This window comes from Lissotriton helveticus, chromosome 8 (genome assembly GCF_964261635.1).
Source record: "Lissotriton helveticus chromosome 8, aLisHel1.1, whole genome shotgun sequence".
Classification (NCBI taxonomy): Eukaryota; Metazoa; Chordata; class Amphibia; order Caudata; family Salamandridae; genus Lissotriton; species Lissotriton helveticus.
In genome coordinates this window covers 225,439,942-225,465,566 of record NC_136069.1, presented here as the reverse complement: position 1 = coordinate 225,465,566, position 25,625 = coordinate 225,439,942, and the positions used below count along the sequence as shown (strand labels likewise).

Sequence of the window (25,625 nt, the reverse complement as noted above, 5' to 3'; positions counted from 1 at the left end):
CTCATCCTTTTCGGCATCAACCAATCGATTCCAATTCAACTCCCCTTACAGGACCCCCCCAAATGGATTAGGAACACAGCTCAGATCCCCCGAGAAACACTAGAAGAAAAAATAAGCTCGCTCCTCCTCAACAGCACAGATCACCTCTCAACTATTGAACTTACCTCTCTTTACCACTTCAATATGTCACTTACCCTAGACAGCCTTGCGCCTATGAAACTAAAAAAATCCAGGAGCATTCCATCCAGATCATGGTTCTCCACCGACATCAATGAAGAAAGAAGACATCTAAAAGCCTCAGAAAGAATCTGGAGGAATAATCCCATCGCCCTTCCTCGCAATCAACTCCAAGCAGACCGCAGGAACTACAAAAAGCACATTAAGAACAAAAAGACATCTTTCTTCTGTTCCACACTAGACACCGCAAAAAAACGACCCAAAGAACTCTTCAAAATCATCAGGAAACAAACCTCTAAGCCAGCGACATCCTCAATTAAGGTATCCTCCCCCCCCAAAGACCTTCAACAAGCCACCAAAGCACTAGTGCTCTCCAGAATTGATTACAGGATTGCAGTCCTGACTGGGACATCAACAACTCACCTCGCCCCCCTGAAAACAACATTAAATGCAGTAGCCAGAATGGTCACTGGTACTACGAAATTTGATCACATCTCCCCTGCACTCAAGGAACTCAAATGGCTCCTAATTGAATTGAGAGCCAGCTTCAAAACAGCCTGCCTCACCCACAAAGCCCTGCACACAGGCAAACCGGAATACCTGGCTGCCAAACTCAAAAAGGCCGGCCAGTCCAGAAACCTCAAGAGCTCCAACACTCTGTTACTCATCCCACTGAAATCTCGTAAGCAGAAAACCGCTACAAAATCGTTTGCCGGAAATGCCCTGAAAATCTGGAACTCCATCCCCCCCACATCAGAAAGATACCCTCATTTCCCAAATTCAAAAATCTGCTCAAAACCCTCTTCCTCGACCGCTCTCGAACGCACCGATAGAAGCTAAGGATGCACTGCAGCCTGCACTCTCTCTAACCTTATATTTTGACTAGTGACACTGACTCGGATCAAGAAAATCTTTCTGGACTCTCGTCCGGTGTGAACAAAGCAACTTTTGGGGGGCACCCTGTGTGAACTTCATCCTCCTTGCCCACCCGCGCAACTGCGCCTTTGTTCGTCCTATTCTCGGCCTGATCCACATGTTTGACTTTAATCTGTACTGCATTCCTGCTCATAATTTACTTGTTGTAAAGCGCTCTGAAACCCTCGGGTCCAGCTAGCGCTATATAAAAACTCCTAAAATAATATTTAAAAAAAAAAAAGGCCTTTTCTTCTTTTGGTTCTGGCATTGATGCGGTTCACCAGAGTGGCATACTTGGGGGTCCAGATCATTTGGTGGCAGCATCTTGATGCCGATTTGAACACTTTAATAGGCAATCTAAACAAACCTCATGCAAAATTGGAGAGCATCGAAGCCAAAAGGCATGTGGGGGGTGGGAGGTGGTTTAACTGATCCATGGATGCGGACGATAGAAAGGTGTTCAACAAGGCATCAAACAGGTACAAACTATTCAATGAAACAGAATTCCAAAATCTGACAGGAAAGTTAGGAATGGCCAGAGCAGGAAATTGTATCCGGCGTGCAGCAATCGCCAGTTATACAGCTGGAGATGGAAACAAGGAGCGACGTGGTAAATTAATCCCATATCAGACGGGAAAATAAGAGATCATGGGCCAGAAAGTAAAAACTTTGTCAACAATCTTCTACAATAGGGACTGTAATGTTCTTTAATATTGTATATTGTACACAGCCAGTAATGTTCTGTTTTACATGCAGAGGTATTAGATATATTACTGTGTGATCTGAGCAGTCTATTGTCTGTTTTGAAATATCCTTGTTTTGTTGGTATACAAAAGGACTACCACTTCACTGATCACAATTGCCACAGATGATCACAATAACTACTCTGTGCTGTTATATCATTTTACTTTTGGATTGACTACCTTATAATACACCATAAGTGTTCCTAATTTTTGGAGTTGTATAATTGCTCTCAAGTTCTTTTATATTGTGGGCTTATCTATTTGAAATCACATTGACAATGTTTGTTGAAATTCACACATTTTTACTGTTTTCCCCGCCCCCCAAATTAAACTATATGAATTTCCCAGATACATCCAATTACTTAAAGAACAGGATGGGAGCTTGCTGAGATCCATTCTGTAATTGTAGCAGCAGAGAATTGCTGCACGCATTAAAATGCTACCTCCTCGGAACAGACTAACACTGCTCAATTCTTTGCTCAGAGGCATCCACAACACATAACAGGACGTATTTTTAGACCAACTTCACTATATGGTCAGCTTCTTATTTGTATTTGGATGTTTCTTCCTTATTTGAATTTACCACCAACCTTCTATTTACCATCTTTTAAGACTGCTGCTAGCTACTTTAAACTTTTAGAATAAATTGGAAAATGTTGCATATACTATCTGTTATTCTGCATAAAAGTTTTCATACACAAAGCATTCCTGGGCGTAGTTCGCGGAGTAGTGATACGCAGAACTCTGCAAAGTTACAAAAATCTTGGTGAAATTCTGCGAGTGGCGGAGTGCAGTGAGAAGCAGTTTGTGCTGGTATTCCTGCCGCTCGGGTAGAAATTCTACCCGAGCGGCAACTCGCGCCTGCGAATGGTAGGGAAAAAACTCCGCTGCACATTGCGGAGCAGAGTTTTCTGCACTCCGCGAGCTCCGCAGAGTGCGGAGTTTAGAGAACTCTGCAAACACCGCGAACGGAGCGAAATTCGCCGCCCAGGCCTAAACAATTCATTCCTGCCCCAAACTGGCCTGTATTTGAAATATAGGTTTCAATACAGAGGATTTTTTGTTCCTCTGTGTGCCATTTCATACAGAAGTTCATCTTCCGTGTGTGGTTGGCTCTTTGGCAGCTTTTTGGACAAATTTGTTTATCCCCTTCTCCCTTCTGTCAGGCCCACCAGCTTCACATTCCATTTTCTTTATCTTGCTTTCAGTTGAGATGCATCCGTATAACCTCAACAAAAAGTAAGTCATATTTCATAGTTTGGTGTTATTTATTTAGCTAGCTCCATGCTTAAAATTGAAAGGTTGAAGCAGCCCTCCAGTTGGAATACAACTCTTATGAGTAATTATCAATAATTCTCAGTTGTCAGTAAATAGTCTGGGAGAGTGAATACCTGTCTTTTAATGTTTCCACTTTTACTGATGAGCAAATTCCTACCTTAAATCCGCACAAACACCAAGCCAGCTTCAACTTCTATCTCGAAGATAAGACTGTCTCAAGCCCGATTTGACTCCCTATCGCAGAGCTGTATCCCCCAAACTTTACTATCAGCTAGATTCATCATTGGAAAATCGGCTCGCAAAGGGCCAGATTCTCAGAATCTGGCCCTTTGCGAGCGCAATTTTTGCATTTGGGATTCATCATCCCAAATGCATAAATCGCTAATAGCGAAATCGCATATTTGCGAGGAATTGCATTTAAGGAATCTCTATTTGAGATTCCTTAAATGCAATTCATGAAACTTTTAAAATATGCGAATTCGCAATTTCCGGCCACTATTTACCACGAAGTCGGACTTCGTGGTAAATAGCGAAAAAATTGAAAAAAGCACTTTAGTGCATTTTTCTCAGTTGCATGTTACACACACACATGTCCTTTGGACATGTGTGTGCGCAACACCTGTGTACATTTGCTTTTCAGGGGTGCTACAGGGTGTCCTTTGGACACCCCTGGCACCCTTGAAATCGCATCCTTATTTGCGATTAGCAAATTGCTAATCGCAAATAAGGAATAACTCCCCATTCATTCCTACGGGCCTGTAGGTCAATAGGAATGAATGGGCAGTTATTCCTTATTTGCGATTTGCGATCCTCGCAAATAAGGATGATGTAGGAATCGCAAAATTTTGTGGCATTCCTACACGAATCCCGTTTTGCACGTCCTTAATAGCGATTCCTTAATAATCGCTATTAAGGACTCGCAAAACGGGACTATGATGAATCCAGCTGTTTGTCCTCGTTGTTACCTATTTGCGTTGTTTTTTATCTGTTTTGTTGGTAACAAATGTGCTTTTCTTTCCCTGCTCACTTTGTTAAGCGCTCCATTACCCTATCTTGGGTCTGGTTCACGCTATAAAAAACTCTAAAAATAAAAAAATAAAAAAATACATACCATTTTCTTACAAGAATGTTCTTGAATCCTTGCACCATTCTCAAAGCCCTCTTCCTAGAACGCTCTTGACCGTAAAGAGTAACCGAGAAAGGACTTGGGGAAGGATTACTATTCCACTTCCTGAAACCCGTCCACCTGGATATATGTTTCGCAACTGTTTACATATTGCCTTTGAGTTGGTTTACTGAAGGTGTTTTTTGTTTGTTTCTGTTTTCTACTCTGCTCTCGTTTTCCGTTCAGAACTTCTTTTCTCATAATTGTACATGCTTTGAAGCGCTCTGATACCCTCGGGTCCAGCTAGCGCTATACAAAACTTCAATAAATAAAATAAATAAATAAATATCTGCCACTCTTCTTACTATCCTAAGCTTATCCACCTAAACTAATGAAAACTATCCATTTCCAAATAGGTATGTGCTTCAAGGCCTGGCATGGTGCGCACCCATTTGTGCCTTGCTTACAAAAGGCAAAAATGTTGAATGTTCATAAAATAAATTGAATTTGTGTGCCTAATGTTCATCCGTTGAGCAAGCCATGTATACAGAGTTCTATTTCCATTATGGTCAAGATTATTTAACCGGATTACCCTGGTGACTTGAGAGCTTGTCCTCATGTGCGACCAATTGAGGTGCGCTTGGTATTACCTTAAGGGCCCCTGATAATTAACTGTACGGGACAGATACAAGAGAGCATCAGAATTTGTACTCACATGTTTGTGACAAGCATTATATCCCAGAAACCTAATATTGTCAACTCGTGCTTTGAATTTTATCATTTCAATTAAAATAAAACCGAAATTTTAAAAAATAATATTTTATCAGGATGATCTCCAATTCTATTTGTTCACTTTAAATATGATCTTCCTAATTATTTGCATTCACTTGGTTCACACACAAGCTTTCTTTCTGAAGACATGAGCTACACTTGAAATATAGACATGGCTTGTAGGCTCTGTATGTCCCATTCTTAGTTACACGGATAATTCTGGTATGCATATGAACAAGAAATGGAAATTGTTATGTACCAGCTGAAAGGCATTCTCTAAACTCAATTGCTAACTTTGTTTTGCCAACACATTATACACATGTAGGTACTGAAAATGAAAATAGTTTAAACAAGCATTTGCAATGCATTCGGTCTCGCCTTTGGGACCTTATATGTATTTAGCTATGCAGCACATTAGCCTGGATGCTGAAACATCTACTGTTCTTTAACATGGAGGGAAAGTAAGCACCAAACTGTGTGACACGCCAGGTATGGGAACACATGGAGAGAAATATTGGATTTCGGCGTGAAATGGTATAGTCCAAAGCTATGTTTTTAATATAAAATCAGTGCCTTTGGTGGTCAGATCACTGAAAATACAAGATTTGAAAAAAATATTATTGTCTACAGGTGTTTGTGGAAGACCATTTCAATGGACTGGAATCTAGAGAATGCTAAAGTGGTTCTGGTATTTAATGACCTCTGTTAGAAAACAACCATCACAAAAGTTAATTAGAGGCACTTGCCAGAAAAATGGGAAAAAAGGAAGTCCCTCAGCAGAAAGCAATTCTGGTATTTTACTGCCCTCTGCTGGTCGTTTTCTATCAATACAGTTAAATGGAAGCAGTTGAACAGAAAAAAAGTTCTAAGTGGAAGCGGGCAAGCCTAGGGCTGATCTCCAAAGCCCACAAAGTACATAGACATATATAATAAGTATATACTTAAGTATATACTAGAGGTCTCGAATGCTCGACCTAAAACCTGCACCACTGTTATGCCAATGATGAATTTATAAGCCAGGGAAAGACGCAACATCAGGCGAAGTAATAGAGGGTACCCTTGAACCAAAACACACAAAAGTGAGCTGCAATGGCAGACTACAAAGAGGAAATAATGGTTTACAGCAGATCAAAAAAGCTATCCTGGTGTTCTTCTCCTAAGGCAAGGTTAGAATCCTCAGCTAATGTCCACCACATACACAGGGGGAAAAAGTCAATGTAAAGGTCTGTTCAGATCAATTATTTCAAAAGAGCAGATAAATGGGTACAGGAAGAGGCACACAAAATATTGTTACTTCTTGCAACCAAAATCACTTTTATTGAAAACACACAATAATGAAAAACAAGCTTTGAAAAAGCGAACACTGTTCACATACAACTGCACATTAAAGCCAGACCTACTGAATGTGTATTTTCTTTCAACTTTACGTTGTTGTAAAGTTCTTCCAACGGTTTTAGTTGTTTGGCAGCTTAATAAATGTAAGATTTACAAATATTTTACTATATTCTGTTGTGACTGTCAACGGGCAAGCATCAGAATTGTACCGCTTCAATCTTTGGAATGGTTAAAACACTGTATGACTTTTATGCAATTATTCAAAAGTGGCACTGCAAAGACAATAGTTGTGACTTTTTGTTAGAAGATACGTGTGGCAATAGTTGGTGACCATGTATGTGTTGCCCCCAATTGTCTCGAAAGGGACAGGGCAACATATTGCATCAAATAAACTTTTGACTAAGGGGGGAGTACTTTGCTTGCACCTTTAAGAAGTGTGTGTGTATGTGCATCTTATTTTGTGAAAACAAAGCACTCTAAATTCAACATGTTATTATGACAGCACAGTAAAATAAATTAGCACAAGGATGATTATTGAGTGATACAGAATCTTAATGTAACAGCTTAAGAATGTAAATAGTACACCCTTTCTAAACAAAACAAAACAAAACCATAAATCAGCAAACAAAAAGTTGTTGTGTCAGAAAAAATGAATACATCAAAGAACACACAGAATCTCTCATTAAAAGCTACACGTCATTTGACATCTGCCCTTCAACAAATGAGATACTTAATGCCCCGGCACCAAAACCTACGGAAACACTAATGGGACGAAGTAAACATTCACAAAATGCCCTAGACTTGATGTGCAGTCCATCTAAGCCAATGCTCTTCAAACTTTTTATTTCCGCACCCCACTAATGGAAGAAAAAAAAATCACCGCCCCCCTCAAATTTTGACAGTTATTTTATTAAACTGGCAATGTTTAAATATGTCTAGACGTATTTCAATATTGTATTCAAGTTCTATTATCGTTTTAAAAATTCAACAAAATACATGATTGCCAAACATACTATTTTGCTCAAGCAGGCTTACTAACATGTAAAAATATCTGCAGTATGATTCTTAGAAATGGGGGTTTTGAAGAATATTTCAAGTCCCTTCCCTTTTGACACCTTCTCCAATCCGGGATATAAATGGCAAAAGATGTGAGGGATGGCCCATTACAGAGCGGCTTACTGCTGCTCATTTTTTTCTGCTAAAAACAAAACACTGTTCTCAGCATAACACTTATTTTGGCTAGAGCTTGACGCCCCCCCTGAGATCACTTGATGCCCCCCTAGGGGTGCCCACTCCCCAGTTTGAAGACCCCTGATCTAAGCAATGGCAAACCGTGCAAAACACATGAACGCCATTAGCTGAAGTATGATGGCCCAAACGGATACTCTCTGTATGTTATTAAGGTCTTGGCTAGACAGCACATGCGCTGACTCTGAGACCTTTGCTATTTTGATCAGTGGCCTTAGAGACCGCCCATTGCTTACAGTTGATTGGCTTCATTGTCACTCTCCTTTTCTTGCTAGTTATTAATAAGCTGCCGTAGGTCCCTCCCCTGGAGCATGGATGCATTTCTTGTCATTCCAGTATTCAATTTTTGTAGGCGCTACATTTTATTTTGTGTTTAAACACTTTACCAGAGCGTACCTTTTTCAGGTGGCTCCCTCAAGCATTTCTGCCCCTGCCACTGACCATCTTCTTATGCCCTCTCCTTCCTTGGGTGTCCCTATCCTGCTCCCCCATCATCTGCCCCCTCCTTCCATTGTTTTCCCGTTGCTTGTCCCCAATCCTTCTGTAGTTGCCCATTTTGCTTGCTGCACCCTCCCTACTCTGTTGCTGCCCGTATTGCTTCCTCCTCTCTCCCAGCAGCCCTCTGTTGTTGCTTTCTGTCTTCCCTCCCATCCACCTTCTGGCATTATGCTGCTGCTAGCCCCCTGCCTCTTAGGCACCCTCCGTCCTCTCTGTTTGCCCACACTCGCCTACCTTTCCACCTTCCATTATTGCTTGGACCCACCTCTGTCCCCTCCTTCTGTTGTCTGCGCTGTCCCACCACCATAACAAAAAACAAAGAGCTATGATATGGACACCGGTGGCAACGTCATAGTGCTTTTTGTTTTTTACTTCCAACTGTGCTGCACAGTACATGGTTAAAACACTGACAAAGACAATACGTCACATAGGTGCGACCTACTGGCTTTGCCAATGCTTGTGTTCAGAACAGATGACATGAGCTAGTCTGCACTGCATAAACTGTCAGAAGGCAGAACTGAAAATGTGAACGAGTTAGAGAAGAACTGTGGTGGGTCAATAAAAGGTAAGAGATTGCAATAGGTCTGTTTTGGGGTAGTAGTAAAACAGCTATGTGCTTTGGAATTGTTTATAGCCCAGTGGTGTAAATTGTTTTTCCTTAACACGGTTTTAATTTGTCTCTAAAATAAACTTCTCTTTAGGTTTCACAGGTTCAGCTGGTGTGTTTTTCTGGAAGCCTAATGTTCTACTGTGCAATGTGCATTACATTTAAAACCTGCAGGATGTGCATATCTGCTTTGGAGCTTACTATTACGATGTCCATCGGACGAGTGTTCGACCGACACTGTAGCGGGATGGAATCCGCCTGACTATTAGTTGGCATTTCCATTCACAGTATTGGGATGCAACCACCCTCTGGGCATTTGGAAACATCCATTTTTCTATTGCAGCTTGTGCAGCGGCCGGAATAGGGCCTCATCACAAGCTGCAATAGAAAAATTGAGGTTTTCAAACTTCCCTGCACTGTGTGGCAGGCACCGCATGGTGCCTGCCACATGGAGCAGGGATATTTAGGGGGCACCTCAGGTGCCCCTCCGGACGCATAGCAGAGGGCCAGGGGGATCAGGCCCTGCTAGGGTCCCCCAAAGTCACTTTCTGCCTGTCTATTCATGGTGGGTGGACCGCCATGGAAGGGCAGGCGGAAAGCAACATTGTAATACCAACGGCGGAGCAGATGCTGGCTCTGCTACCATTTTGGGATTACGATTCCGCCCCCTGACACGATGGGCTCCATGGGATTGTCAGAAGAAGAGCGGAATTTCTTCACAGGTTTCCCTCCGACAGCCAGTATCATAATACGGCGGTCAGACGGAAACCTAGGGATGTTGGGCAGAAAGCCTCCAGCGAGCTATCGGATGGCTTTCCGCCCGAAATCATAATGACAGCTTGATGCATGGATAGCATCAGTCTCTAAAGGATCTGCAAAAAATGGCTCACTGAAAAATGTGCTTATGGAATACATCTGTAAGCTTAGTTATTCAGCATTCTAGCCACTGAGTGCAAATACGTAACTTCAGAAGCATTTCTTTAGGAACTCATGGAATTACTCGATTGTTATATTTTCACTTGCCTGCATCTACTGGCGAGAACAAGTGAGTAGACGTGTGTGGCGCTATACCCCCCAGACCATAGTGTTGCACCACATATTGCGTTTTAGGTTGTGTTGGTAGCAACCTCTTATACGTCTACTTGAAAGGATGCAAGTCCTGCGAGATGGGTGTGATCAGGGAGTGGGGTTGCCCACCCAGTGAGTGGTTTTAGGGTTACAGAATGGTGCTCGCTGCATTATGCATGCGCCACTGAATGGTCTATGGGATTCCACTTTAAATGTTTGTGTTGTTGGCAATGAAAAAACCCGGTCCATTAGTTCTAGACCTGTTCTAGATACACAAAGCATGAAAGTGTAGAGGGAAGAAAATTGTTAATACACAGCCACTTAATCAACAATTCTTTTTACTGCATAATAATCCACGGACAACTAGATTAAGTTAGTTAATTTATTACAAATCCAAGAATAACTGGACATAGAGGTACCTCAACATGAGGCTATAGAAATACAACGGAATTAGCATGACGCCAATACTACACATCCAATTTAGACGGTGCAAAATTCACAGAACTAATAATTCAATAAGTAGGATACAGAAACACTGCTGCACGCCTCACACTGCTGCACGCCTCACACTGCTGCACGCCTCACACCACCACCACATCACTCAGGGGCACCACCATATTACTCTAGGACACCGCCACGTCACTCAGGGACACCGCCACGCCACTCAGGGACACCGCCACGTCACTCAGGGACACCGCCACGTCACTCAGGGACACCGCCACGTCACTCAGGGACACCGCCACGTCACTCAGGGACACCGCCACGTTACTCAGGGACACCGCCACGTTACTCAGGGACACCACCACGTCACTCCGCACCACAACAGCACTGTCCTTGCTTGCTACCAACAAGCATTGCCATAGCCAATAGGACTCGCATTAGGAAAATGTAAGCTATTGGCTTTGTGAATAACAATGCTATTAATTTATACATTTTCAAAGCCAACACAATAAAAATAATTGTCATTTACAATACCAATAACTCACACTTTTCTAATGCGAGACCTATTGCATTGCAAATGCTTGATTACAGATGCCGCACCCCTCACTCTGCCGCACCCCTCACTCTGCCGCACCCCTCACTCTGCCGCACCCCTCACTCTGCGGCATGCCGCACACTGCGGCACGCTGCTGCACGCCTCACACTGCTGCATGCCTCACACTGCTGCACGCCTCACACTGCTGCACGCCTCACACTGCTGCACGCCTCACAACACCACCACATCACTCTAGGGCACCGCCACATCACTCTAGGGACACCACCACGTCGTCACTCTGGGACACCACCACGTCGTCACTCTGGGACACCACCACGTCGTCACTCTGGGACACCACCACGTCGTCACTCTGGGACACCACCACGTCGTCACTCTGGGACACCACCACGTCGTCACTCTGGGACACCACCACGTCGTCACTCTGGGACACCACCACGTCGTCACTCTGGGACACCACCACGTCGTCACTCTGGGACAACAGCATCACTCAGCACCACAACAGCATCACTCAGCACCACAACAGCACTGTCCTTGCTTGCTACCAACAAGCATTGCCATAGCCAATAGGACTCGCATTAGGAAAGTGTAAGCTATTGGCTTTGTGAATAACAATGCTATTAATTTATATATTTTCAAAGCCAACACATATTAAAAATAATTGTCATTGACAATACCAATACTCACACTTTCCTAATGCGAGACCGATTGCATTGCAAATGCTTGATTACAGATGCTGTGAACTGTCAAGCAACTATAAAAAGGGACTGGCAGAGACAATAGTTTCCAATGCAAGACCTATTATTTTTGCCAGTGCTTGTTGACTTGAGAATCGCCCTACAAGCCTAGTCTCTACGAAAAAAGTCCCTTTTGGAAAACCCCGCGACCACTGCTCGAATTGGTTTAGTATAAACCCTGCTACTAAAAATACAACTCAAACTGCACGCTCTGGAAACACGTGAAAATACGGCGCATACATTTTATGCTACGAAAAATGTAACTCACATTAACACAACACACATAAATCCAACCCTCTGTATAAATAAATCACTGCATCTGAACTGTCCAGTTAAGATTACGATAAGAGCATCCTGTCGAGATGGAGTCCCGTGGAGATGAGGTAACGTCTGGGGCCGTACCTGCAGATGGCGCAGTGCAGCCTGCTTCTTGGAGCTGGCCCAGCAGAGAAGGGGGCTTTGCCAGTGGCCGGTGAGAGGATGTGTGTTATCTCGGAGGCCCAATCTGTACTTGAGTGGGGGGTATTTACTCTTGTGTACTAAGGTGGCATTGTCTCTGCAGGCGGCACTCGTGGAGGAAGCAGGGTGGTTGTTTGTATAGATTGAGAGGAGATGTAAAATCGTGTCTGGTCACAAGATGCGCGTGCACGCATGTCAATAATTCTGACCCACACATAACATCTCTAACTCTCAAATACAAACACATGCAAATACAAGTCCTTCCCCGATTTATGTAAACACTCCCAGGGCTTTAAGTGGACCGGGTCCTGCCAGTGCACAGCACCAGCAGTTCTTAAAAGCAAGTGCTGAGACGGGTCCCTATCGAGCTCTCCATTTCTGCCATCACCCTCAGGGCGAAAATAATTGCAGCAATACCACGCTTCACTGCCTCGGATATAACTTCAAAGAGACGGGTAATAGCTCTTTCAGTCTCATCATGTCAGAACTAAAGCATATTCAATATTATATACATTGGTTGCTGTAGTTGTTGCTCATTTATCGTATTCATCTAACAACCATTGACAAAGCCAACAGACCTGAATTCTTCTCAGGGGCGGTGGTTGACATTTGAAAGTGGTGGGCGCAAAGTGATTTGCATCCAGCACCGTAGCGAGCGAGCGATCCCGAACCCCAAAAGGGGGGTTTGGGGGGGATGATCCCCCCCAAGAAAATTTTGAAAAAAAGAAGAAAAATCGTGCATTTTCAAGCAAATTTGAGAAAGCAGGAAGGTTAATAAAGCAATTGTGAAAGTGCAGTTATTACATTAATAGATGGCATAACATAGGTAGCTGCTTATTCAGTATAACCACAGAGCTTCATACATTCCGTCCTATTACGCTCAAGTGCTGAATTCAGACTATAAGACTTTCATGAAAATCTCAGCTCTAAGAGTAGAAGTTGTTGCACAGCAGTTGGGAAACAGCCTTCACATAGGGGAAATAAGGAGAGACCAGCCATGGGAGAGAAATAGAGAAAGTTTGTCAGAGCTACACAAACACACGCCCACACACAGAGACATGCACACACATACATACTCACACACACACTCACATCAATCCACACACACTCACACACCCACCCACACATCAATCCACACACCCACACATCAATCCACACACAGACACCTCCCCCCCCACACACACCCACACGTTCACACACACATCCCTGGGACATAAAGCGCACAATGTTGCATAGGAAGGCCTGTGTTTTTGTTTGAGTGAGTATTTTAAATCCAAGGTGAAGTCTGAGAGATATCTAACCATACCCGACTGAAAGCTCCTGTACCCAACTATTTATTAAAAAATACATTAATTAAGGGGGTATAACACTCCAAACCACCCCTGACGCTTTGCCACGCACTAATAGATCAAGCTGCCGTGATACAATAGAGTGTGTCTTCTTGCCCATTGCTTGGAAATGTTCTGCTAGGGATGAGGCATGGGTAGGACCTGCAAGCATCTTACATTGTGCAGCATACATGAGACACTTTTTGGGTAGGGATTTTCAGTGGACACCAGAAGACCCAGGCAAGGGCTTCCCTCTGTCTTTTATGAACTGGTCCACTGATGAAATGAACCAAAATCCTTCAAAGCTGTAGGGGTCAACATGTTAATAATAATGTGTCAGCACAAGATCCGACACTGCATGCCTGGAATTTAGCAAAGAAGTACTAATAATGAAACTCAGCCTTGTAAGCTTTGCAGTTTTAATTCTACCATAACTTGGAAACAGATTTATAATTATCTCTCGTGACACAGAGGCCCCTAAAAGTTTTCCTAGGTGCCCTGTGCCCAACACCAACTCTGCAAAACACGAGGCAGTATAGTTATTCTGATTCCACCTCATGCCTTTTTCTTCACCACCCTTTAGTTCCCTCTCTTGATCTATTTTTCATACCTATTTTTATCTCCATTATTCACCGTTTCCAATATTTCTCATCCTCCCTTTCTAAACATTTCCTCGTGCGGCCAAAGCCTAATGATAAACATGTCCCGTCACCCACTAACTAACTGCAACCGCCCGCACACGAACACCGACTACACCCAATCAGCTGCAGCCAATGATTTCTCCAGGACCATAATCCCTCTCAGCCTCCCCGTGTGTTCACACAAGCTCCCGCACACCTTCATGCAGATAACTTAGTTGTTTGGTTTAAAGTTATAAGCGGTCCCCGTCTTATCCAAGGGGGCGGTGGGGGCACAGTACGCCACCGGACCAATTAAAATCATCTTCGGTGGTACGGGTGGAGAGCCTAGAGCGAGCACATACACATTGCAGGCTAACAAACACCATATACATCAAAGCTTCCACCTGCTCCAATCCGGCCACACCTAACAAGCTTCTATTCCCCAACCAGCAAATATCACACTCATTCACAGGTATTTCGCTCCCGGGGGGTGACGCGTGACGGTCAGCCTCCATCACACCCAATCGGACACCGCGGGCCCAACTACATTTTGTTCGGCTTTATCGGCTGCGCCCTGTCCCTTGGGGGTGCTGTGACTAGAGTCTGAATCCGGGTGTTTCGGGGGGGGAGGGTGTCATGCCAATGCTGCACCATAGACAAGAAGTGTGCTGTTTAAGGATGTGGCACATCTGCAGGAGGGGCTACGGCTACGATCCTGACTTACCCACTGACAACTTTTTATACTACACACAACGACAACGAAGAGCAGCACACCTACTGTATATTCAATCAGTTGACTGCGACATGTCTATCGTAGTGCGGACGTCTGCTCAGTCCTGCCTGCTCGCACGTGGACGGCCCGAGCCCCGCTCCCTACACTAGAGGTCAAGGAGTAACTAACTAAAACGTCACGGCGCGTCCCGACTCCCGAATGGCCAATCACTGCATGGCTTCACATGCAGAAGTCACACAGTGATTGGCCATTATATTCAGTGCTGAGCAGTGTGCCACCCCCCACGCGCGGCATCCAATAATGGATTTTGCGCGGTGAGCCAGCCAATCCTGGCGCTGCAGCGCCAGGATTGGCTAGGGGGGCACACGGACCACTCACCCTGGCGCCTTTCAAAGCCCAGGGCACCAGCTAAGGCAGCACCCCGGTCCCTTTAAGTGGGAACTGACTGTAACGCGCATGCTCTGGCTAGTCTGAGCCCAGAAATCCTCATGCGCACTACTGCTGGCCTGCTGCAGACAGACTGTCACTCAAGCTGCAGCAGGCCAGCCCCACCCCCTGCGCACTCCTCAGCATCCATCAGAGGTGTGTCCCGACCCGACTCACGAATTGAAGCGCTGCGCTGCAGCGCTTTATTATTATTTGTTATAAAACTCAAAGTTACATTATTTTTATTTTAGTGCTGCTGTATGCTCACGGTGCGTCCAGGCTTAGTGAGGCTACGCTCCTACGCCCCAATGGACGAACCGCGCGTGCTGTTCTTGTAGGTGTAAATCATGTTACTCGTATTAAATATCTGGATGCAATGACGGATGCAGCAAAATAGCAGTCAGACGGCACACTATGCTAAGCACAGATTTTTTAGCATACTTATTTTTAAAACACGTCTTTAATGACATTAGACACGACCTTTGAGAGACCCCTGACCCCCTCCGTTTTTTCAACCCACTTTAAGACCTGGGCACTCCCTCTTGGACGATCCCAATTGGTGACGTGTGTTGGGCGTGTGTTAATAACAGATAAGACATGTGCTGGGCCAGGGAGGCGGTGCGGGACAGCGCCCCCCCTTCGGCGCCTGTTGCTGCAGAGTGAGCGAGTGGCCAAGTGCACCTGCCTCTTACCCATGCTGATTTCCTGCGCGAAGGCCAGCGAGATGAGCAGGATGGGGAGCCCGACGGCCAGGCAGTTGATGATCCCGTCCAGGGCCAACTCCTGCCGCAACTCCTTGTACTTGTTCTCGGGCGAGTCCTTCAGCAGAAAGTCCGGGAAGACATACTGGGCGGCGATGCGCGCGATGGCCATGGCTGGGGGTCGGACGCGCCTGCCCGACCCAGGTGCTGCGGGTGGGCTGCGCCTGCCTGCCCGGGGGGCTGTGGGTCGGCTGCGCCTGCCTGTCCCGCGGGCGGACACGGTGCCACTGAGCGGGATGGTGCTGGGCTTTGGGCTGCGGGGCACTGACCGAGCATGTGTCTGTCCCATACACTCTCAGTGGCTCGCAGCTCCCCCAAGCCTTCACCTCAGCTCCCCTCTTGTCCCGGTCTGCGCATCACTGCCGGCCGTGTGCTGCTTACAAACAAGCACACATCAGTGTCAGTAACACCGCAGCTCTCCCTACCAGGTCCCAGGTCCAGGTCACCGGGTGATGGTAGAGGGGCGGCTCCCCTATATGGGCGTCGGGGCTCCGCCCCTCTTATTTTTTGGCACAATTGAAAATCAGATTTGAAATAAAAAAAAATAAGCACACATTCGTTCAGAATCTACTCTGTCATGTACAGAAATCCATGTGTATTAGCTGCAATGCCTTTGCCGGGCTGAGGATTCGCACACACCGCCCGTTGGCCTGTGATGTCATCAGCCCGGCATTCCAATTGACTAGTGGGCTGAACTCCACCCCCTGAGGCGTTTCCAATTAAGTTAGCCCGGGGCGCTTCATCCAGAAACCCTGCAGAGCCAGGGGCTTTGCGTCAATCAGGCAATGACATTTTAAGCCACGCCACCCTTTTACAGCATATTACAGCGTGGGGTGGGGTTCGCAAGCATCATTGTCCTGGCCCCACCCCGACCTGTGATGAATTGTGAAGGGGGTCGGGGTTGAATAAGAAGGCAGGAAGTTGAGTACATATGTCTGTGCGTAGTGTGCTTGCACAGGGTTTTGATGGCACGCTGAGCACCACTCCAGTGCCGTGTTTCCCGCTCTGTGCTACAAGTAAGCTGCCATGTCCAGGGTAGACCAATCGATTTTATAGATTGAATGTGCGGCGCACTACAAAATTAAGCCAGGCAGGTGAGCTCAGTACTGCATGCAATCTAAGGCCAGGCACTCGAATATTTCATTTTCTGTCGTCACTGTCATGTAAAATTCGAGCGGTGATCCAGTGTGCTCAGTTTATTTTTGCACAGCAGAGTTACTATCTTTCACTTAGGCCTCGGATGTAGTGCGCTGGATTTCTTGTTGTGTCCTGTGAATTCCTGTCTTATGGAACAGGCATGAAACAGGTATCACCCACTTTCCTCGTTTCGTTTATTTGCTTCCCTGTGAAATGGATCCAAAAAGAAAGACACTTCTGCTGGAAACGTCCTCTTTTTCTGACATTTTTCAATTTCTAAGTGCAGCCTCGGGGTCGAAAGAAAGAAAACATTCAAAATATGGAAAACAACTAACTAAAGAAAGACAGAGCAGTTGCAAGGTGGCCAGATTGATTTATTCACACCTAAACACACGAGCACCGCTTTACAGTGTTTGACAGTGAAGCGCTACTTTTGTTTTCTTGTCTCATCTCTCTTTTTACCACCTTGTTTTCCCTGGGTGGGAAAGTGCACTATTCCTGAAGTTGCGTCCTTTATGACTATAAATGTGGAAATGAGGGGCAGACGTTTCCCTCTTTGCAAATTTGAAAATGCATTTTATGTGCTGTGAGGGGCAAAGAAAAAGAAAGCATGTAAAGTATCCCTGTAATGTACACGTCCTCAGAAGAATGAGCACACTGCATCAAAAATGATGAAAGAATGAATCATGATAAATAATGTACATTTTGCGCGGACGCAGGTAAAGAACCCAAGGAGTTCAGTACAGGAGCAAGAACATAGGGACACAGTCATTAAAGGGATATTGAACTTTTGTGAAATTGCTCAACAGCATTTTGAGGGAATCAAATAAATTATTTTTGGCTTGCTAGAGTGTGCATTCAAGAGAAGGGTCGTGTGAGTGGACACCTGCATGAAATCTGGGATTGCGAGACAGAAGGGCACTGATTCAGAGATTTCTGGTGCTCTCAGATACATTGATATGTTTTGCTGCATATTTTTGAAAGGAGATGTGCAGTGCTTTATACATGATAACCGTTGTCTTGAAAGTATAGAAAGATTCCATTCGTCCCCCTGTAAAACCTCCTCCTGTACTGTCTCGGGGATGTGTCCATTTCCAAGGCTTCCCCCTGTAAAACCCGAGAAATGGCTCTGATGTCTTTAAGCCTCTTCCTGTGCTGTCTCATGGATGCATCTTGGTCTAAGGCATCCCCCTGTAAAACCGAAGAGATGGCTCTGATGTCTCAGGCCTCCTCCTGTGCAGTCTCAGAATTTCTCTGGGTCCAAGGCCTCCCCCTGTAGAACCCAAGAAATGGCTCTGATGTTTCAACCCTCCCCCTGTGCTGTCTCGGTTTAGTTTATTGTTGACCATTCAATTATTTAACATCATTACAGTAAGAAATAGAATAAATAACAAAATAAAACGAGAAAAAAAAAAGTTAAAAATTGGGTCCCCTCCCCCCATTCCTCCCCTCCCCTGCTGCCCCCTACTTCCGCCAAACTGCGAGTCTTTCAAGTCCTGTTTCCGACAGTCGTGTCCTGTGTTACAAAGTACCTTTTTGCCATCAGCTCCGGAAACTTGATTTTGCTTCTGCAGTGGGTCAATCGGGCTGGCTCCTAAATGCCCTTAGGTTGTTGCTGAAGCTCGTTGTTTGTCTGTTTAATGCCTCTATATTGTGCCTACTTGTGGTAAAGCACTTGCGCCTAGGGCCAGTCTAATCTGATGGCTAAATTTTGCCGCTCTGGCGTGAGAGTGGGTTGTGGTTTCCGAGAAGCACCAATCTGATGCCTCCCTGCATGTTCTGATGCCAAGGTTTCTAAAAATGGGGCGGAGCATCCTTTGTCACTCACTGGTTAATTTGGGGCAGCAACATATTAAGTGGAGCCAGGATTCCTTTTGGTAATTGCAAAGGCGGCAAGAGATGGCACCATCTTCTCATGCCCATTCTGGATTGAGGTCCGCTGTTCTTAGGGCCACTAGTCTCATAAAAAGGATTTTCCGACGGGCCTGGGCCCCTAGTGCTTCACTTAGGTATGGTTGGGATTTCCCCATGATATTAGATTCATTCAGTGCCTTAGTGAGGGTGTTCTGGCGAAGAGCGTTTAGATCCAGTTTAAACGAAATAGAGCGGACCTGCCGTCTCATGATGTTTGACCAGGTTTTGTGCGGGATATCTGTTTGGTGCAGGCTTTGGGGTTCAATGTTAAGGATCTCTATTGCTGTGCCCAGCTTGATGTGCCAGGGAGATCCTTCTATTTAAAGATTGTTGCCAGATGATGTTTTAAAGAGTCATGGGGTGCTTTCAGGACTCTGATATAGTATTTGATTATGTCCCCCTGAAGTGCCAGTTCCGGTCTGCTGAGCCCTAATTCTAGCCGTAGCCTGATGTCCCTTGCATACCTGGGTGTTTGCAGCGCGATTTTATGGGCCTTGGCTTGCGCTGCTGATATGAGTTTGTCTAGATCTCCCGGGAATGCCAGGTGCCCGTAGTTAATGGCCGGGATTAGTTTAGCCTTGAGGACCTTCAGCATGGGCTCCGCTGTGGGGCTGGTTAAACGTTGACTAAGGGGTCTCATAGATAAGACTACACTCTGTGCTGTCTCGGGGATGTCTCTGGGTGTAATCATTCCCTGTAAAACCCACGGGTTGCTGTGATGTCTCAAGTCTCCTCCTGTGCTGTCTCAGGGATGTCTCTGGGTCCAAGGCCTCCACCTATAAAGTCCAAAAGTTGGCTGTGATGTCTCAGGCCTCTTCTTGTACTATATCATGAATGTCCTTGAGTCCAAATCTCCCCCTGTGAAACCAGAGGGTTGGCTCTGATGTCTCAGGTCTCCCCTGTAACACCCACTGGTTGGCTCTGATGTTTCTAGCCCCCTCCTCTGCTGTCTCAGGGATGACTCTAGGTCCAAGGCCTCCACCTATAAAACTCAAGGGTTGGCTCTAATGTCTCAGGCCTCTTATTTTGCTCTCTCAAGACTGTCTCTGAGTCCATATCGTGCCCCCCACCCTAAACCCGAGGAATGGTTCTGCTGTCTTACATCTCATCTTGCACCACTTAGGGTGGTTACAGCTCTTCACACCTCATTTTCGACAGCCCAAACGTCGGTTCTGCTGTGTAAGATCTCTAATTTACAGCTCAAGGGTTGTCTTGGGCTTCTTGATGTTCAACTCCTGGTTTATCTCTGTTGTCTCAGGTATTTTCCCTTATTGCCTACTCTCAGGGTGGTTCCTGCTGTCTCTGGGCTCTTCCCTTATTGCCTACTCCCAGGATGGTGCATGCTGTCGCAGATCTCTTCATGTCCAGAGCCAGGTGTATCTGTTCTGTCTCAGGTCTCTTCCCGGGTAGTCTCAGGGTGGTTCCTGCTGCCTCAGGTCTCTGCCCATAGATTCTCAGGGTGGTTCCTGTGTAGTGTGTTTTATCTAGGTACCTGAATCAATATCCTATTCTTTGCCCTGGTCCGGTTATAAATCAATAATATCCCTGCAACGGCATAGAAACCCTTTTTCATAATTCGGTCATAGCGCATGCTGTCACATTAAGCAAGCCTATTCCTCCAGCCCCCTAGAAAGCACACCGAGTTCTTAAACAAATCCAAGCCTCCAGCAACCTGGGAAATCCCCGCTGCTATTGTTTTGATTTCGTCCGAGAACTCCTGTAAAGCACTGTAAGAACGACCAGTTCTTAGTGACATCTTTATTGACGTCTTATGTCCATCCTTACGTCAACCCCGGCACCTTTCAGGTATAAATATACCGATGCTGCCTTAAGCAAAGACACGGTGGTGGTGAATCTGGAGCAGCGATTACTTGCCCGAGAGCCCAGCTGATGCGAGAGCCCACGGACGCTGCCCCTCCCTTTTTACGCGCTGAGAAAGACGCTGTCTTTTCTCTTGCCGAGAAATCCAGCCTCCGGCGTTTCCAGCCTACCCTTGCTGGTGACTGGGATACCGAGTCCTGAGAGAGAGATACCAGCCCTCCTGCCTTCTAATACCCAGGTACTGAACTGACTAAACCCTTACAGAGAATTCTTGAGTCAGATCCTTGGCAAACCAAACTTAACTTAAACTGCTACTTACTTACTCCCTCCCATGTATTAGGCTTAGGTCAGGTACACCGGGGTAGGCATAGTTAGAAGCACCAGTTGAGTACGATTAGTCAATGTATATATGTATGTATCTATTTTATCCATTTTAAAGTATCATATGGCTAAGAAACCATATCAATGCTTTTACAGTATTATTTTATAATCCTGCTTTTACTGTATGCACTTTACTTAACTATAAGTATTGCAATTGTAGCAATTCATTTCTCTTGTATGAGGAAAGAGACTGCTCAATAAATAACACCTTTTATTGAAAACGCTCGTCTCTCTTTTTCTCTGCAAACTGGTGAAACTAAGTACGCACCTTTGACTGAGTGAAATAGCTGTCTTTTGTTTTCACACGACTCAAGAGATATACTCTTATTCAGGGAGAGCAAAGTTGTCATGTTTTATGGCTGTCAGAAACTAAATCCCTTCTTGTCTATCCAGGGAGGTTAAACCCCCTCCTCGCTTATTCGAGAAAGTTTCTAGTGAACTCTGAGCTAGCTGGCAAAAAACTTAAGTCTAATATAGTCAGTAAAGACCTAGATAACCTCAGTTCTACGTCTACACTACTGAATTTATTATTCCAATGCGCAGAGCCTATTGGGACTATAGGAACTACACTACATGGCGCTCAACGTTTGGTAAGGCGATAAATCTAACGCAAGACGTTAGAGTAACTCAATCGTGCTTTTTCACACAGACCCTTTCTCCCATAAATACTCCAAAGACGTCTGGAGTGGGTCAAAGGTTAAAATCCACCGGAACTTAGTAGAAAGAGATTTCTATGTATAGTATAGTTTTTGGTTTATTCAACGTTGAAGGATACAGTGTTCCAAAATATTGTGCACCTAATCTTTGTTTCCTTGAAAACTTGATCTGCAACAAAAAAACCTTCCTGTCAGTAAAATGTCAGACGGTGAAGGAGATAGGGAGACAGCTAGAATAGCAGCTCAACTCCTAGCGGAAGACACAAGTCTCCTACAGCAAGACCCGGATGCAAGACTCATCCCGGTCAGCATAAGAAAAACTATAACTATTAAATTAATAGAAAATTGACTAACATCGAGAGGTGGTACAGTCATATTCGTAATTGAGGCACATGAATATCGGCAGACAGAGGTATTCTATTCATGGATAAACTTTCCAGCAGCAAACGCTGTCACACATGAGTTCCACTATTGCAAAATAGAGGAACCACCGGATGACTACACTCCTTTCGAGGAGGTGGAAATCCCATTAAAATACCAAGAGCACCTGCTCTGGTTTAAAGGCGCCCTAAAACATAATAATCACATCACCAGGCTCGGTCCACTAGGTAGACCAGGAGCAACGTGGCCGGTTCTAGCCAGCTACACACCACATCCCGACATTGAAAAAATGTCAATACCAGAACTTTTGGTACAGTTAAAACAACTGATTAAAATACATAGACAATTAGTCCAATATGTAATGCGGACTTCAACAGTCCAACCAGCTATTAACATTCCACAGATGACCCCTCATCAGGGGAATACAAATAAAATAACACCACAGAACATACAGTCATGTCTGGGTAAAGTACCCGCAAAACGGGAACAAATTCCATTCTGGTTAGCACAAAAAATCACTCAAATAGAGGCAGTATTTCCGGATACTACCCCTACTGAGAAACACAGAATTCTGACTATCTGCCTTCCAATGGGGATCGCACCACATGTGGAGGACTGTGACACTTGGGGCACAGTCTTTGCTTCCATTTACACAAAAACACATGGTGTTCCGTCCATGGCGGTAATACCCGATGTGCCAAGACAGATTCAAAATGAATACGGTCCAGAACCTGCTTTAACTCTAGGTATGAAATTACTGAAAGACTTCAAGCAGGTCTCAGCTTTATTATTATCTAACATAAAAGGAGAAGCAGCATCTGTGGCGATCCGCCAGAAATTGAAAGAAACAGATATAGCAGAACAGCCATTTGAACTTGCCAGAATCATAGAAAAATCCTATGAAGTACTAGGAAGAGATAGTTTGGGTGGGAAACTGGTAAAACCCCAACTAACTGAAAATCCTGAAAAGATATTTATTAAAAATAATCTAAACACTCCAAAAAAGAACTGGGATGGAAATAAACAATCCACTCCCAAAGAAAAAAGATTCCAGTCCAGAGGAAAGTCTCCTCGGCGGAGAGAAAGATCTCCGGACCAAGGACACAAGTCTCCCCAGAGGGAGCCCTCTGAGAAAAGATACAACCTTAGAAATAGGGATAATTTGAAGAAACCTGATAGATATCAAGATATTGATACAAGTCCCTCTCGATCTTTTCAGACTTCCTCGCAGAAAAGAAAAGGACGGTCAGAACACAGGGAAGAGCACGTCAAGTCCAAAGACAAAGAACCTGCTCATCAAAGTAAAAAACTACAATTTCCAAAAAAGAAGGTAGCCAGCATTAAAATAGTCAAACATGCCGATCCTGAGGACACAGCTGAAAAACGGAGAGTGGGCTCAGACAATGCTAGACAGCGCAGCAGAAGTGAGCATAGCTCGCAAGATCCTGATGAATCATCTGGAGACAGTGGACACGAATTAATACATTCAGGTGGAAACTGCAGACACCAGAGTTAGCAAACCTCATAAAATATACGAAATAACATTACGTATAGAGGGAGATAAGAATAGGAAAATAAGGGGTCTATTTTGGGATAACCTCTCCAAAGGCTATGACATCCTTTTAGCTGAAAAAGACTGGCCACCGGAGTTTGTAAGGGAGTGCCCTCATGGCGAAGAAATGATTATGCCTGCCTTCTCAAATCACATTCCAATTCATAAAAAATATACACTTGCAAGAAAGTGGGCAGTAGCCCAAGCTCCTGCATTATATAAAAACCATGTTGGATGGGATGAGGACTCTCCTCCTCACAAAATCCAGTTAAAAAATCAACCAACTGCACAGAGGCAGTACCCAATTAAGCAAGAAGCTAAAAAACAGGTCAGGGAGATCTTAGATCAACTTGAATACCAGGAGGTGATTGAAACATGCACCTCACAAATGAATAACCCTTTGTTTCCTGTCTCCAAGCCAGACGATTCACATCGTCTAGTTTTGGACTACAGACACCTTAACTCATGTTGCAAAACTTTTGCAGTACAAAACTCACATAGTGCAGCACTAATGAATAACATCGTGCGCAAAAAATACAAAACAACATTAGACATCTCTAATGGATTCTTTTGTCAAAACATAGCACCTGAAAGCAGGTATTTGACCGCTTTCTCAATAATGGGCTCGCAGTAAAACTTCTGTCGACTCCCACAGGGGTTCAAGAACAGCCCAGGATTATTATCAGCAAGAGTAACAGAGTTACTACTGATAGAGCGCGCGAGGTCACCCAGCCAATAATTTCGCCGTTTCCGGCTTCGGGCCCATATACTTTCAATTCACACTATTCATTGACAGGGTGACTTCACGGGCTGCTACCAATTTGTGTGAATTTCCCTACTGTTATTACTCAGCGTACCCGACTTACCATCCACCGACACGGGTACCTATGACCTCAACGGATCAGGGAGCTAGCTGTAAAGGGAAAGGCAGCAAAATACCAACTCAAAATGACATTCAATACTGTTGTAAAATGACCACGGACAACTGGAAGTTTTAAGAGCTTTATCTAAAGTTCGTTTTCGTTGAGCATTAAGTTTACAAGAATGAGACAATCAATAATCAAAATAATGAAGAGTACATAACTATAGAGAAATAAAGTCAGGGTAATCATGGAAATACTAATATGAGATGCAACAGGAAACGCTATGCATTTAGGATAAAAGTGCTTTAGACAAGTTAAGTAAGGCCGTTCTAGACCATATCAGAAAATGACAAACTGCAATGCAAAATATGATTTCTAAAAGGTAGGATAACATGGGAACACGTTATGAAAATATGCAATGACTTTACGTTTCAATAGTTGCGGCAAAAGCATGGAAAAATCAACATGTGCAAGATGTCTCTTTATTGAAGCAAAGACAGAAAATTAGAAAGGTGCAAGTTTAAAGAATTTAGAGCAATATTTACCTAGACTGGTGTGAAAACCAAACCCTGGCCACGGGTCAGTTAAGGACAGGAAACCCTCAAGGAAGGATACCCCTCAAAGGACAGCAGGTGCAGAATGGACACCCAGGACAGGACAGGATACCCTCAGATTAGGAATCAGGACAGGACCCTCAGGACAGGACAGCAAACCCTCAGGACAGGACCGCTCAGGACAGGACCACACCCGCAGTTTGGAAGCAACGCCTGCGCTCCACCCTCTCTGCAGCTATCGATCAAGACCCCGATTGGATCAGCGAACTCCCAGCAAAGTGCTTCGCCAGCACTTTAAGGTTCAGTAAAACCTTAGTCTATGGTCAATTTCGGACAGAGTGTTCCGCAGCTCTCTGTATCTTCAGTCACCTATTGAGTACGATGGGTCAGTGACAGGTCAGCTAAACCAGACAAGTCGGACAATTTCCCTAGGTGAACCCAGGGTAGATATACTGTTTTGGGACGGTGTACCACCCCCCAATGTTGCAAAGTGTCAGAATCCCTCAATTTGGATTGGTCCTAAGGTAGGATTTGGGTAACACACCAATCATAACACACTATTT

At 44.8% G+C, this 25,625-nt stretch overlaps 1 protein-coding gene across 1 annotated transcript in view; it reads right to left on the bottom strand.

Annotated features, from left to right (window-relative positions):
- The window catches only part of LOC144771568 (pannexin-1-like), a 105,453-nt gene extending 89,223 nt beyond the window's left edge, over positions 1-16,230 (bottom strand). The window contains exon 1 of the mRNA XM_078655963.1: positions 15,735-16,230. Coding sequence (XP_078512089.1) covers positions 15,735-16,092 — 358 coding nt within the window. The 5' untranslated portion in view covers positions 16,093-16,230. The remainder of the gene's footprint in view (positions 1-15,734) is intronic.
- Between the last annotated feature and the right edge of the window lie 9,395 nt (positions 16,231-25,625).